Below are 14,959 nucleotides of genomic sequence, written 5' to 3'. Positions count from 1 at the left end.
CTTAGTCACTACAGTAATGATTATAGTGAATAAAATTTAGAAATTCAGAGCTCATGCCTTTTGGCAAGAATTAATGTGGCCGAAACAAACTGCATCCAAAGGTTAATATTTACTGTAAGGTTATTTTATGTTAAAATATATCCTTAAAAGCAAAAATAACTGGTGTTTTCAAACCTTCATTCAATATTTTCTACACTAGATCCCCCAAAGAGCCTTTGTCAAACAAGAGATTACAATTACACCTCAAAAATATGGTGGCGTCCTGAAAATGCTGGGCCATGATCTACTCCTCATTGTTGCCATTGCTGTGTTATGGGCAATGTTCCCCCAGGCCTACTAACGGGCTGATTTACTGATGAAAATGCAAGATTAGTCTAGGCGAAATATGAGACTTTTTAAAAACATATTATTCAAGGGATGTGGGCATCACTGGCAATGCCATCCTTAATTGACCTTGAGAAGGTGGTGGTGAGCAGCATTCTTAACAACTGAGTGGCTTTCTAGGCCATTTCAGAGGACTATTACAGGTCAATCACATTGTTTAGGGTCTGGAGTTATTTCAAGGCCAGACCAGGTAAGGACATTAGCAAAGATTGGTTTTTATGACAATCCAGTAACTTCATAATCATTTTTACTGATACCAGCTTTTTATTCCAGATTTATTCAATTAATTGAATTTAAATTCCCCGGCTACCATTGTGGGATTTGAACTCATATCATTGAATTATCAGTCCAGTAACATAACCACCACGCTCCCATGCCCGACAGGTTGGAAAGATAATGGGCAGACTACTGCTGTCAAATAGCAAGCAATAAACCCTCAGCTCTGCTGCTAATCATGGTGGAGCAAATGATAAATGGTGCAGTAGGAATGGGGAGTCAAAGAAATAGGGCTAAAGCTGGAAGAACATTCAGGGAATACCAAGGAACAGACCTGAGAATGCCAAAGAGCTGGGGAGCTGAGAGACAGGAATGGGGAGGTACCAAAGCACCACCAGAGATGGGAGGCCTACAACAAAAGTAGAATAGCTCAGTGTTTACATTAGATAGTCCCATTATAAATATTAGCACAAACATTTTAAATTGTAGATATTGACATAAAAACTTTTACCAAAAATCCAGACAACAGGAATCGTGCGAACAAGAGTTTTTATTGATGTGTAGATGTGAATATTCCTTGCAAAAACTAAATATTTTGAAACTGTATATTTGGGGGGATTAGTTAAAATACATTACAAATTATTTGTAAACAATAAGAGAAGTGGATGGTTACCTGGTGCAAACGTGAATATTGGATCCAGAGAATGATCCACACTTTCCACTGCATTAGTGACTTTGGGAGTGGAGGATTCAGCTAATCCTTATCTGTTGAGACTTCTACTCAGTGATGCGTGGCCCTCAACTAGTGATAACATACAAACCTTTAAGAAAATTAAAACCCCCTCTCTCCCCCACCCTCACCTAGCATATCATGTTAAAAGGTTTATTATATGTGCAACAGATTTCAGTTATGGCCATTGTCATGCTGTATTTCTGTTGACTTGCTTCTCTCCTAGCACTGTATCTTGGAAACAAACTAGATGCTGTATATTATTTGGAATCCATTTTCATTGCAATATGGTGGAATGTACAATTTTCTGTAGTGTACTTTCCCTTTAGTAGAGCGAAGATGAGTTTAGTAACATCACAAGACACAGGATTAAGGTTAAATCAAACCTCAAAGAGTAACAAAGCATTGATACACATTTTCCAACAATTTCTACTTTGTCATTTCATGCACACATTTAGTTTTATTTCTTTTAACACCCCTGGGGCCATCACTAATGCAATATCAGAAAACCTATGTAACATTACAAGGTGAAGAATTTGTCCACTATACAGGAAAGAAAATTGAAGAAAAAATATTTTCTTTTTTTTTATTATGTTGAAGCTTCAAAATTGTTTTACATAGGCCCAGGTAAACACAGAATTTATGTGAGCTGTTCTTTAATGATACAAATCTAAACATTTCAGTGTAAAATACTTATTTGTGCAATCACCTGACTGACCCTGCCAGATGTGTATTTACAGATGTGACAACTTTACAGTTTTATGAATTATGTGGCAAGACACAAATGGAACAAATGAGTAAAAAAAAAGGTAATCACAGAACCCCTGTCCAAAATATGAGACAAGAGATAAATGGGGCTTCCATCATTCCTTAATACATAATTATTTAAATGTGTTTCCAATACAGGTTAGAACTAACATGGATCAGTGCAATTCAACACAAATGTTACATAGAAAGAACAGCTTCTGTTAACATAGTGGGGAAAAGTCCAAGATCATTGTCTACTATAATTCCTTTAGAGGATTTCCTCCAACTATGAAAATTGGAATCAGATACTTAACTGAACTAAGTGTCCCATGTAAGCCAGATGCACTTTTTTTTAAAATTACAGCATGTCTCAATTAAAAAAAAAGGAATATCTCTGCAGAATTTGTCTGGCTAAACTGTAATGTGACAAACTCAGCCACCTAAACCTGCCCAGAAAATGGAGAAAAAAAACACATTCACTTTATTCTTCTACCCTGTGTCCTTCACCATTACTTAACTATCATTTCAATCAAGTGTTTATCAAAGTTACTTACATAATGAACACCAACAGTAACTGCACAAACTGCTTTCCATGCTTAGACATATTTTCTTTTCTCTGTAATACACAGTTGTCCCAGTAAACTTACACCAAAATGGATTTGCTTAATAGAAATTGTTTTAAAAAATGTAGTTATGTGCAGTTTTCCCTTAGATGTCTGCAATAAATAACATTTTTACAAATGCTTTCCTGTACTGCAATTCAACAGCCCAGCACAGCAGTGAAGTATTTTATGCATTCCCTACTAAGACTGAAATGTAAACACAGAATCCAGGAATATCATAAATTGCAACTCTTGTATATTTTCTTCAAATTATTAGCATACAATGGATTTCTAATTATTGCTCCAGCACCACTGTAACGTGCAAGTAACAATGAATCAAACTCCCACAGTGGTTTTATTCCATATGACCTCTGCAGAATAAAAATAACTGGAGACTTCAGGGATGGTTACAAATGCATCAACATTTACACATTTCTGTCCTCCCTCTTCACAGTTACCAAAGTTGCAGTACCACATATATCAAAAAAACATTCATTTCTCTGTTAACACATTTGCATTAATACTTTGACAATCTTAAAAATTGATAGTTATTCAACCCACAGTCAATTGCCATCAGCATGTGCCTAAAATGGAAATAATATTTCTGTGGTCATTTAGCATTTTTAATTTTATTTCCATAATGGTATTCACAAATGTGGCTAATGATGTGAAAACGTAATAAATCAAATTGACAGCATGGAAGACAAGTGTAATCCCCCTCCACTGGTACAGGACCCATCACTGACTTCATAGGCAGAGATGGCAGGGCACATGTTTTAATATTCTTATGCTGTTGCCTCTACAAAAACTGAGGCTGTTGTCTGGCTTTAAACTAAAGCCATATCAAAAGGAAAAAGATTAAAAGAATAAACAAGTGCAGTTTTTATATCCTTTATACGCAAGTTCCTTGATGTGTTGGAGGGAGCTGCTTTCTGTTCCGAACTGCTGAGGTCTTCTCTTTGCACTCACTTGGCTTTTGTTGAGAAATATCTATAAGTGCACTGGCTATGGCAAGACCTGCAGATACAAAAATGAAAAATGATTTACTTGGAGCTCTATTAGGCTTTACTAGATGTTGGCCACCTCTCTGCAAAACACCACAGTGAAAAGACCATCCACTCCAACTTCGACATAGTGTATTCAGTCTGGCAATGCTGCTTGATTTCCATTAAATCAGGCCACTATAGAAGATCGTTTTTCAAAATGTCACACAAATCATTTTATGAAATTCATTTATTGTGCTCTCCAGTCCAGTACTGTTCCTAGTTATCAAAGCAATACAATTAAGTGAGGAACAATTCATTACTCAAGACTTGAGATCTAAAGGAATTTCATTAACTGTGTCAGGATGATTCACAGAAGCACTGGTCAAATAAAATTTAAATGAAGATCAAGTTTAAACCTTCTGTATAAATACAGTACTTCAGATGTTCGTCTCAGCATATATATTCTTTCAGGTTTTGAATTTCATGTGGACCTGAAAGCACCTCATTTTATAAACTCACTTGGAATGCTTTGAAGTATTTTAGTATCTACTTTTGAGACAGGCCAAAGAGATTTTTTTTTTAAATACAGAAGTGAATTCAAGGCTGCAGAGATTGGTTATTTGAAGAAATGTCACATGGGTAACAAAATACTTGCACCAAATTAGTATCAGGAATACCATTCCGTGTGTAATACTGCTTAACATATGTCTGGAAACTTTTTAAAAAAAGCAAGTTAGACATTTAAATGGACTTCATGGATGAAAACAACAGCATATTTTCAGTATATTTCTTTTCCTTTTATGTAGAATGAATGCTGTACTAGCAAAATAAATCATCCCGGCTCTCATGTGTAAACATGAAGAAATAGTACACTATAATGCTGTACTTGTACATCTGTCAAATATTCCAATCAATCCCACAGGACTCTTGTCTAATTATATAAAGTGGTTCAGATTAACTTATTTCTTACCTGATACAAATATGCAAATCAATGTGTTCAATACAAATGCTTTGTAATGCTCAATAGGTTCATAAAACTTTCTGTAAATACAGCCATACAAACCTGTCATGCTATTTTCTCCAAACTACAATTAAAGCCATTCGGCCCAACAGGTCTATGTCAGTGTCTATACCCCACACAAGCTTCCTCCCACCTACTTCATCTCACCCTTTGAGCATGTTCTTCTATACCTTTCTCACTCATGTACTTATCTAGTTTCCCCTTAAATGCATCTATGCTATTTTCCTCAACTACGCCAAGTTCCATATTCGAACTGCTCTCTCAGTAATGAAGTTTCACCTGAATTCATTATTAGATTTATTAGTAACCATCTTATATTTACAACCCCTAGTTTTGAATTCCTCCACAAGTGAAACCATCTTCTCTACATCTACCCTATCAAACCTCTTCATAACTTAAAAGACCTCTAATTAGGTTACCCCTCAGCCTTCATTTTTCCAGAGAACTTCAAGGCTTTCTTGATCATTTAAAAACAATCTATTTATACTACCACATATATGCCAATGCATTCAATACATACCACAATGAACCACAATTTTGAGATCATCTTTATTCTAACTAGTTTACCACCAATTACAATCATTTCAAGACATGCTTAAGTCAAAGTGGAAACCAAGTCTAACCTGTGGCATCTGCTTTTCGCTAACTCTGCACCTCAAGTTCCAAATTAGGCTTCCAGTAATCCATATTTCAAATAACTATCTAATGAATCAAACCTTAGATAATGATTGCTTCTATGAATGCAATGTTTAGGGTAAGTATTCAAAATTGAATTTTTCTTTGGCTGGGCTTTAATGCTCGTTGCAGTGGCAAATAAAAAAAAAACCTTACCATAGCAAGTATCAGTTGATATTTTCCTATTACTTACAATAGAAATGTAGACAAACTGATAAAAGTCAAGGTCAAAAGTATTAGTGTAGTGGCTAAATACAGGCTGAGCAAAATATAGATTTTCTTTTTAAACTTCTCCCCCTCACTTCAATGGCATTTAAACATGAGAGGGCATGAGGACAAGGCTCTAGAAACAGATCAATATAATACATTTCTTTCAGACTGGCTCACAATGGGTGCCAAGGTTTCTTGTTCCTGCAATGCACTCTCTGTGGCTACTGAATCAATTGAAAGAGAATATTGCTGCCCACAGAGTTATAAATTCAAAAACTCATTTTGTTGAGGTAATAAATCAAGATAAGGCATTATAATGGTAGCAGAAAAAGAGTTGCATTTGGCACTGCCTGACCTGAGTATTTCTAGCATTTTTTGTTTCTATTTCAGATTTCCAGCATCTGCAGTATTTTGCCTTTTGTATCTATATGGTGGCTTTTGCATTCTCATCATGTCATAAAAGCATTTTACAGCCAATATAAAGTACTTTTGATGGTATGTGGGTAAACATGGCATTCAATTTGTGCTCAAAGTCCTGCAAACAGTAAATGCCATATGCGCGCAATTAAATGTTCTTTTGGTGATGCTGCTTTAAGCATATTTGATTCAAGTTACAGAATCATATTCCATTTAAAGATATTGGGGTCAATTTTCATGTGTGGTGAAAATTGGGTGGACCGTGGTTGTGTCACCCGATGTCAGTGCTCAGAGGCCCAAATCCTTTTGATCATCATTCAAGTCTCGTCAGCAAGCTGCCCTTTGTTAGTAACATTGATTGGCAGCTCGTCACTGTGAAGGGTAGGTTTTCTGGCAGACTTGATGTCTATTTAAAGCAAAACATGCATAAATTCTGAAAAAAAAACTGGTTCGACTTCCTGTGATACATGATTCCTGCAGGATCTCCTGGGTTCAGTGATGCAGCAGTGGAGGGCCTGAAGATAGGTTCTTTACACCATATGTAGCAGAAGGGTGCCCAAGCAGATAATCGAAGAACTACCATGATCTTAAGTGCGGCAGCTCATTTAAATAGCCAGGGCGGCCCCCCCCCCCCCTCCCACCAATCACGTGGAGGGGACGAGCTGTCTGTCGCCAGAAATGGCATCAGTTACCTGTGCACAGGTGCTGGCGCCCTTTTTAAAGGGCAGCTAGCCCTGCCAGCATATTAAAATTTTTAAATAAATAAATTTCGAACATCCCTTTTCCACCCCCCCAAAACAATTACAATAACTATTTGCCCTTTCTCCCCTCAAAACACTTAGCTTTTACATCTGATCTGCACCCCCCCCACAAACTGCACAAAGTTTAAGGTTCAACCTTTCCCACCATCCCCTACACTCATTACGTGTATTTGACCCTGTTTCCCCCATCCCCCCACCAAAACTCTTGCACTGATAAACATACCTCCTTCCCCCTGCCCACCAGTGTGGCACCTGGTTTCCCCAACGGGGATCTGAAGGCGCGGGAGTGCCGGCCACCGCGCTGAAGATTGCTGCAGGCCCTTAAGATCTCAGATTAATTTAATTGATTTGCATATTTAAATTGTGGTCTCGTCTCCCAGCGGTGGACAGTGGGGGGGGGGGGGGGGGGGGGCCGACACGGAGCTTCGCCGCTGCCGGGAGGATCGGGCTGGGCCCTGTCGGCATCAAAGTCCATGGCGGGCCTCATCCGGAGCCATCTTCAGGTCCCCCCCGCTATGGATCATGATGTCGAGAGCTTGTTAAAATCCAGCCCATTGTTTCAAAATTGCAAAATAAAATATGATGGGAGAAACCCGATATGAAGAATCATATTAATCTTCAAGTACAAGAGAGCAGTAAGGATCAATGTTAGTTCGCCCTCAATTCTCCCGACGTTTTTCCTTTTACATATTCCTATTGTGATTTTATTCTTAAGTAACTGCGGCAGCACAATATAGACTAAAGTGATCCCACCTCAGAAATACATCCAGAGACAGAAATGAATGTGAGCTTACTCCCCACAATGGTTTAATGCGTTTACCCAGTCAGGTCGCAGGTTAGTCATCAGTCTCTGATCAGTAACAGTAAGTGTATTACAATTAGCCCCAGTATTCCTGGGTTAGAATAAGGGAAAAAAAAATCATGTTTCTTGGTGGTCATTATTCAACAAACCCCTCCCAGAAGTGCAGGCCTGGCTGCCATATCACTGTGTTATAAGCTGCCAACATCTACTGTGCAGGTCTTTTGGTGCAATACCAGAGGATGTCTGATGGCTGAAGAACTGTACAGAAAAATAGATAGGCATGTCATTGTAAGAAAACTACAATTCCCATTATGCATTGGAGTCATTACAGATGCAAAACTCAAAATCATAATGTGGGCAGCAGGGAAGGAACGATGCATGCCATTCACCATGTTTACAGCTGTCCACATATATTGTGCGAGCAGGTAAGAGATACAGTGCAGCACCCTCTACAGGGATCTGTGGTGTGTGAGACCAGGGAAAACAACAGAGTGGCTCTTCAACCAATGATATTGAAGAACCCTTACTGAGACTTGCAGGGCTGCATTTTAAGAGTCCGCCACCAAAGTAGGTCATGGAGCCGCTGCGATTTCAAACGTGGCGGCCCATTTGCATGGCCACAGCGCCCGCCCCCCCGTGATGACATGGAGGGGGCGGGTGAGCTGTCGCCGGCAATTGCGTCTGCCGCCTGGTGCCATTTTTAAAGGGCTTATCGCCCCTCAATGGAGATTTAAAAATTAAAGAGCCAAGTCAGTTCAAATACCAAAAAACAGAATTAAATTACAGTTAAACACATTTTCCCACCCCCCCAATTGCATTGAAAAACATTCCTGCCCTCCCCCCCGCCCCCCCGAATTTGTTTATTAAGAATTTGACCTTCCCTGTCGCACCTCCCCACCTCCCCCCAAAGTTTGGCACCTTTGCCTTTTACCCCTACCCATCATCCCCCGACCAATCCGCAGTGATGTCACCCCACTACCCCCCTCCCGCACAGAGAAACAATTCTTCTCCCCCCTCCCCACAGGTGTTAAGCCACATTTCCCCGAATGGGGATTCGAAGGCGTGGCATTGTCGGCTGCCCGAATGAAGATCGGTGCGGCGATTAAGGCAGCGACAGGATCCTCATTAAATCAGGTATGTAAATTAGTTTACATATTGAAATGGGGGTCCCGCTGCCGAGTGGCGGAGTGGCCATGAGGCCTTGCCGCCGCGATTGGCACGGAACCTGTCGCCATCGGGGTTGGTGGCAGGCCTCCGCCATACTGATCTTCATTGCCCCCCTGCCAATGTTGCTGACGGCGGAGGGACTTTAAAATCCAGCTTGCAAAGTCTAAACCAAGAAGTATAAAATATTTAATTCATGTACAGAAACTGAAATAAAGTTGAAGGAAAGAAAGTTGGGGTTAAGAGAGAGAGAGATAAAACAAAGTAAAAAACAAACTTCTAATAATTAAATTATGAAGGAATGAGACTCCAATTTGTTAAAATTAAATTTTCAGTGCTAGAGAGGATGTTTGGCAGTAATTAAAATGCTGTTAAAAATAAAAGCCCTTACACCTGAAGCTACCAATTCTAACTTATCCTGGTGTATTTATTGGGTATCTTTTAGGTAAATGCAGCAATTTCACCTCCTTATATGGATTTCAATGCTGAGTCTATTGGCAAGGTACCAGTGGAATGAGGCTTGTAGAGGAGAACGACAAAAATCAGACGGCAACTTCCAAATTTCCATATTCAACTTCTCATGTGTGAACTCTGGAAGTTGCTGTCCAATTTACTCCATCATAACGGCAAGCAATATTAATTTAACTGTTATTCTTAATGTTAAATCCAGCACAATATTTCCTGAAGCACAGCAAGACATACAAAGGACAACTGCCCCCAGCTTCCCTCTTCATGTCATGAATCATACTGTACATGTCCCAAAGAAAATCCCTCCAAATCACAATCCCTTGTAACATGCTGCACAGATGTAGCTGATAGAAAGGAGTGTGTTAAGAAAAAGCCAAGGTCATGTACAAAGACAAATAAAATGTTTAGAATCGCTGAATGATCGCGCACAGAAGGCGGCCATTTGGTCCATTGTGCCTGTGCTGGCTCTTTGGTAGAGTTATCCAAGTATTTCCACTCTCCTGTTCTTTCCCCATAATCCTATAAGTTGTTTGTCTTCCAAGTATTTATCCAATTCTCTTTTGAATGTTATTATTGAATCTGCTTCCACCGCCCTTTCAGGCAGCGCATTCCAGATCACACAACTTGCTGTACAAAAAAAAAGTTCCTTATGTCATCTCTGGTTCTTTTGCCAATCACCTTAACCGTTTCCTCTAATTACCAACCTTTCTGCCACCGGGCACAGTTTCACCTTATTTACTGTATGAGAACTGATCAAGATTTGGAACTTCTCTATCAAATCTCCTCTTATCCAACCCCAGCTTCTCCTGCCCCTCCACATAACTGAAGTCCCTCATCCCTAGTACCATTCTCGTAAATCTCTTCTGCATCCCCTTCAAGGCCTTGACATCCTTCCTAAAGTGTGGTGCCCAGAATTGAACACAATACTCCAGCTGAAGTTTAACCGGTGCTTTAAACAGGTTTAGCATAAGTTCCTTGCTTTTGTACTCTATTCCTCTATTAATAAAGCCAAATATCCCATATGGTTATTTTTTAAGCAGCCTTCTCAACTTGTCCTGTCACAATCAAGATGTGTGTACGCACATCCCCAAGTCTCTCTGTTCCTCCACCCATTTAAAAATTGTATTCTTATTGCCTCTCCTTATTCTTCCTATCAAAATGAATTGCTTCACACTTTGCATTTAAGTTCATCTGCCATGTGTCAGCCCATTCTGTATCCTCCTGTACATAACATCATCCCTCTCCAGTACTTCATCACCGAACTCAATCACATTATGTAAACATGATTTGCCTTTAAAAAATCCATTCTAATTTACATTTATTAGCCCATAGTTTTCCAAATGTCAATTAAGTTTGTCCCGGATTATTATCCCGAAAAGCTGCCCCACCACCGATATTAGGCTGGCTGCTGGATTTATCCCTGGGGCTTTTTTTTAAAAAAGGGATGTAACATTTGCAATCTTCCAGTCCTCTGACACCTCACACATATCTAAGAAGGTTCGGGAGACTGTAGCAAGGGTCTCTGTAATTTACACCCTTGCTTTCCTCAGCAACCTTGGATGTATTGCATCCAGACTAGATGAATTTTCTACTTTGAGTACATCCAACTTTTAAGTATCGTCTCCTTATCTATTTTTATCCTATACGATATCGCTACTACCTCCTCCTTTACTACTACATTGGCAGCGTCCTCTTCTCCAGTGAAGACGGATGCTAAGCTTAGCACCTCAGCCATGCTCTCTGCCTCCACCAGAATATTTCCTTTTAGTTTCCAATTGAGCTAGCTTTCTTTTGACTGCCCTTTTAGTATTTATGCGTATGTAAAAAAAAACTTTTGGGTTCCCTTTTATATGTTAGCCACTAATCTCTTCTCATACTGTCTCTTTTCCCCTTTTTGTAGATCTCCTCCGTACTTTCTATATTCAGTTGGGTTTTCTGCTGCATTATGAACCTTACATTTGTCACAAGCCTCCTTTTTCTGTCTCATTTTAATCTGTTTCTTTTGCCATCCAGGGAGCTTTAGTTTGGATGCCTTCCCCCCCACCCCCAGCGTGGGAATGAAATGTAATGCAGAGAAGTGTGAAGTAGTACATTTTGGTAGGAAGAATGAGGAGAGGCAATTTAAACTAATGGATACAATTGTAAAGGGGGTTCAGGAACAGAGATACCTGGGGTTAAATGTGCAAAAATTGCTGAAGGTGGCAGGGCAGATTGATAAAGTGGTTAAAAAGGGGTAGGGGACCCTGAGCTTTATAAATAGAGGCTTAGGCCAGACTTTTACATGGAGGCAGAGGCCCCGCCCACTGGCTTAAAAGTCGGGGGAGAGCCCGCCTCCGCTGGGCCTGGAAGCCACGCAGTGGTTTTGCGTGGCCCAGGCCCTTAATTGGCCTCGGGCAGGACTTCCTAGAGCTGCCACCAATCAGCAGGCCAGAAGCTCTTCCCAGCAGTGCCACCGGGAGTGGTGGCCACTGCTGGCACTGCACCCAGCGTGAGGAGCAGCATGGATGCCGGTCCCGAAAAAGGTAAGTGGGGTTTTGGGTCTCGCTAGGGACAATTGGCTTGCCATGGACGGAGTGCAATGAAGTTCACCAGACTAATTACCGGGATGGCAGAATTGTCCGATGAGGAGAGATTGAGGAAGCTGGGCCTATATTCTCTAGAGTTTAGAAAGAATGAGAGGTGATCTCATTGAAACATAAATTCCTACAGGGCTCGACAGGGTAGATGGAGAAAGGATGTTTCCCCTGGCTGGGGTATCTAGAACCAGGGGAGACAGTCTCAGAATAAGGGGTAGGCTATTTAGGAATGAAAAGAGGAGGAATTTCTTCACTCAGAGGGTGGTGAATCTTTGGAATTCTCTACCCCAGAGGGTGGTGAGGGTCAGTCATTGAGTATGTTCAAGACAAAGATCGATAGATTTCTAGATGTTAAAGGTATCAAAGGATATGGGGATTGTGTAGGAAAATGCCATTGAGGTAGATCAGCCATGATCTAGTTGAATGGCGGAGCTGGCTCAAGGGGCCAAATGGCCTACTCCTACTCGTATTTTCTATGTTCCTATGTTGCAGATAAGATTCCTGAGAATGGTTCCAGGGATGAGGGACTTCAGTTACATGGACAGAGTGAAGAAGCTGGCGTTGTTCTCCTTGGAGAAGTGAAGGTTGAGAGGAAACTTGATAGAGGTGTTCAAAATCATGACAGGTGTAGACAGAGCAGGTAGAGAAATTGTTCCCATTGGCGGAAGGGTCGAGAACCAGAGGACATCAATTTAACATGATTGGCTAAAGAACCAAAGGTGACAAGAACAACCTTTTTACGCAGTGAGTGGTTAGGATCTGGAATGCACTGCCTGACAGTGTGGTGGAGGCAGATTCAATCGTGGCTTTCAAAAGGGAATTAGATAAGCAACTGAAGCAAAAAGAATTTGCAGGGCTATGGGGAAAGGACTGGGGAGTGGGACTAACTGGATTGCTCTTAGAGAGCTGGCATGGACTCAACGGACTGAATGGCCTCCTTCTGTGCTGTAATCATTCTATAATTCGATGACTGTTAACAGAAACATTGCAGTCGATGTCACTGGTTAACGTATAAACTTTCCAGTCATAGCTGTGATGGCAGTCTCCTCCTCCATGATCCAACAGTTTAAGACATGAAAAATATCCACTTGGAAAGAAAAAGACTTGCATTTATATAGTACATTTCATGACCTCTTTACCCAAAGAGTTTTACAGCCCATGAAGTACTTTTGAAGTGCAGACATTGTTGTAATGTAGGAAAGATTGTTGACCTTGATGGAACATACTTTAGGACAGGAACAAGAGTAGGCCATTGAGTTCCTGAGCTTATTCTGACTTTGAATTCAATCATGGCTGATCTGTACTTCAACTTCACTTACTGCCTTTAATCGATGTTCCTTAATACACTTACTGAATAGGGAATGAGTGCTTCATGAATGGCCTGGCTCTAATTTTAAGGATGTGCTCCCCTGCCCATTCTGGATTCTCCCACCCGGGACAATAGGTTCTCTACTCTAGAGAATTCTTTTATTATTTTAAAAACCTCAATTAGAATACCCTTTAACAATTCAAGCATGTACTCCATCAGGGATTACTGAGAAACAACTTGGAGTAAGAAGTCTGGCTGATTTCCATCCCAGAACACCACCCACAAGCTCCTCAGCCCAGAGACTGAGGTAAATTGAAATGCCCCAACCAACTCCTTAATTCATTACAGAGCAGGAACTAAGACATCCTGGTCAGTGTGACTCACATTTCCTGGAAGAGTTACTGACAGGCCATTCGAAGAAGCATTTTTTAAAAATATATTTCATTCTGGGTAGGCATCATTTTCTGGTTCGATGGAGATGGTTTTAATTATTATCTTTTATTGAAACCAATAGGAACACAAATATGTCCAAGATTTTTACACTACTGAATTGCTTCCATTGGACAATTATATGTGGTAGTCTCCATTGTGCTGAATTTGCCCTGCTTGCATCTATGGGACAGATTTAGCAACAATAGGAAATTGTTCATGTCTATTTGCTGGTCTACCCAGGTCAGCCCCAAAACGGGTCACTGGTGCAAAATTGCTGGCTATTCGAGGAGTATTTTGCCACCACTGATGGTGAAATCATTGGGCAATTCTGTTCTATAGGTTTGCCTTTGGCGTTCTTCCAGGAGACCTTGAAATAAAGAGGCAAGGCCCCACAAACTGTACATTAGCAGAAAAAAATTGTAGGGATAGGGGGAATGAGAAGGCAAGTGGGACGAACCGGAATACTCTTCAAAAGAGTGATGCAGGTACAATGGGCACAATAGTCTTCTTCTGCGCTGTACTATTTTATGATTCTATGTGTCTATTCTCTACCCGAACCATCTCTCACTGTTTTGCCTATCCATTTTTGATGCTAATCCACCTGCACCAGATCCCTTTCAACTCAGTGATGTTAGCCTTTTTTTATGCATTCATGGGATGGGAGCAACGTTAGCAAGGCCAGCATTTATTGCCCATCCCTAATTGCCCTTGGGAAGGTGGTGGTGAGACACTTTCTTGAACTGTTGCAGTTCATGTGGCGTAGGTATACCCACAGTGCTGTTAGGGAGGGAGTTCCAGGTTTTTGACTCAGCGACTGTGAAGGTGATATATTTCCTCGTCAGGATATAGTGTCGGCTTGGAGGAAACCTTCATTTAATGGAACAACTTTTCTTTGTCTACCTTATATAAATCTGTCATACTCTTGTACACCTTTATCAGATCTCCCCTCAATCTCCTTTGCTCCAAGGAGAACAACCCTAGCTTCTCCAACCTAATCTTCTAGTTAAACTCCCTCATCCCTGGAACCATTCTAGTAAATTTACTCTGCACCCTCTCAAAAACCCTCACATCCTTCCTAAAGTGTGGTGACCAGAAATGGACCACAACTCTAGTTGTGGCCTAACCAGAGGTTTATACAGCTTCAGCACAACCTCCCTGCTTTTGTACTTAATACCCCTACTTATGAAGCCCAAGATACCATATGCTTTGTTAACTACTCTCTCAATATGTCCTGCACAAAAACCCCTACGTCCCTGTATACTCTTTAGAACTGTTTAATTTAGTTTATACTGCCTCTCTCTATCCCTTTGGCCAAAATGCATCACCTCATACCTCTCTGTATTAAGTTTCATCTGCCACTTGTCTGCCCATTCTGCTAGCTTATCTATGTCCTGCAGCAGTTCAAGGCGGCGGCTCACCACCACCTTCTCAAGGGCAATTAGAGAAAGGCAATAAAATG

The 14,959-nt window shown here is 40.7% G+C and overlaps 1 protein-coding gene across 2 annotated transcripts in view; it reads right to left on the bottom strand.

Annotated features, from left to right (window-relative positions):
* Positions 1–1,208: 1,208 nt before the first annotated feature.
* The window catches only part of atrnl1b (attractin-like 1b), a 1,082,183-nt gene continuing 1,068,432 nt past the window's right edge, over positions 1,209–14,959 (bottom strand). For both annotated transcript variants that reach the window (XM_068052965.1, XM_068052966.1), the window contains exon 29: positions 1,209–3,696. In XM_068052965.1, coding sequence (XP_067909066.1) covers positions 3,572–3,696 — 125 coding nt within the window. In that variant the 3' untranslated portion in view covers positions 1,209–3,571. The remainder of the gene's footprint in view (positions 3,697–14,959) is intronic.

The sequence above is a fragment of the Heterodontus francisci genome, chromosome 20 (assembly GCF_036365525.1).
Source record: "Heterodontus francisci isolate sHetFra1 chromosome 20, sHetFra1.hap1, whole genome shotgun sequence".
NCBI lineage: Eukaryota > Metazoa > Chordata > Chondrichthyes > Heterodontiformes > Heterodontidae > Heterodontus > Heterodontus francisci.
This window is presented reverse-complemented; position numbering and strand designations above follow the sequence as displayed.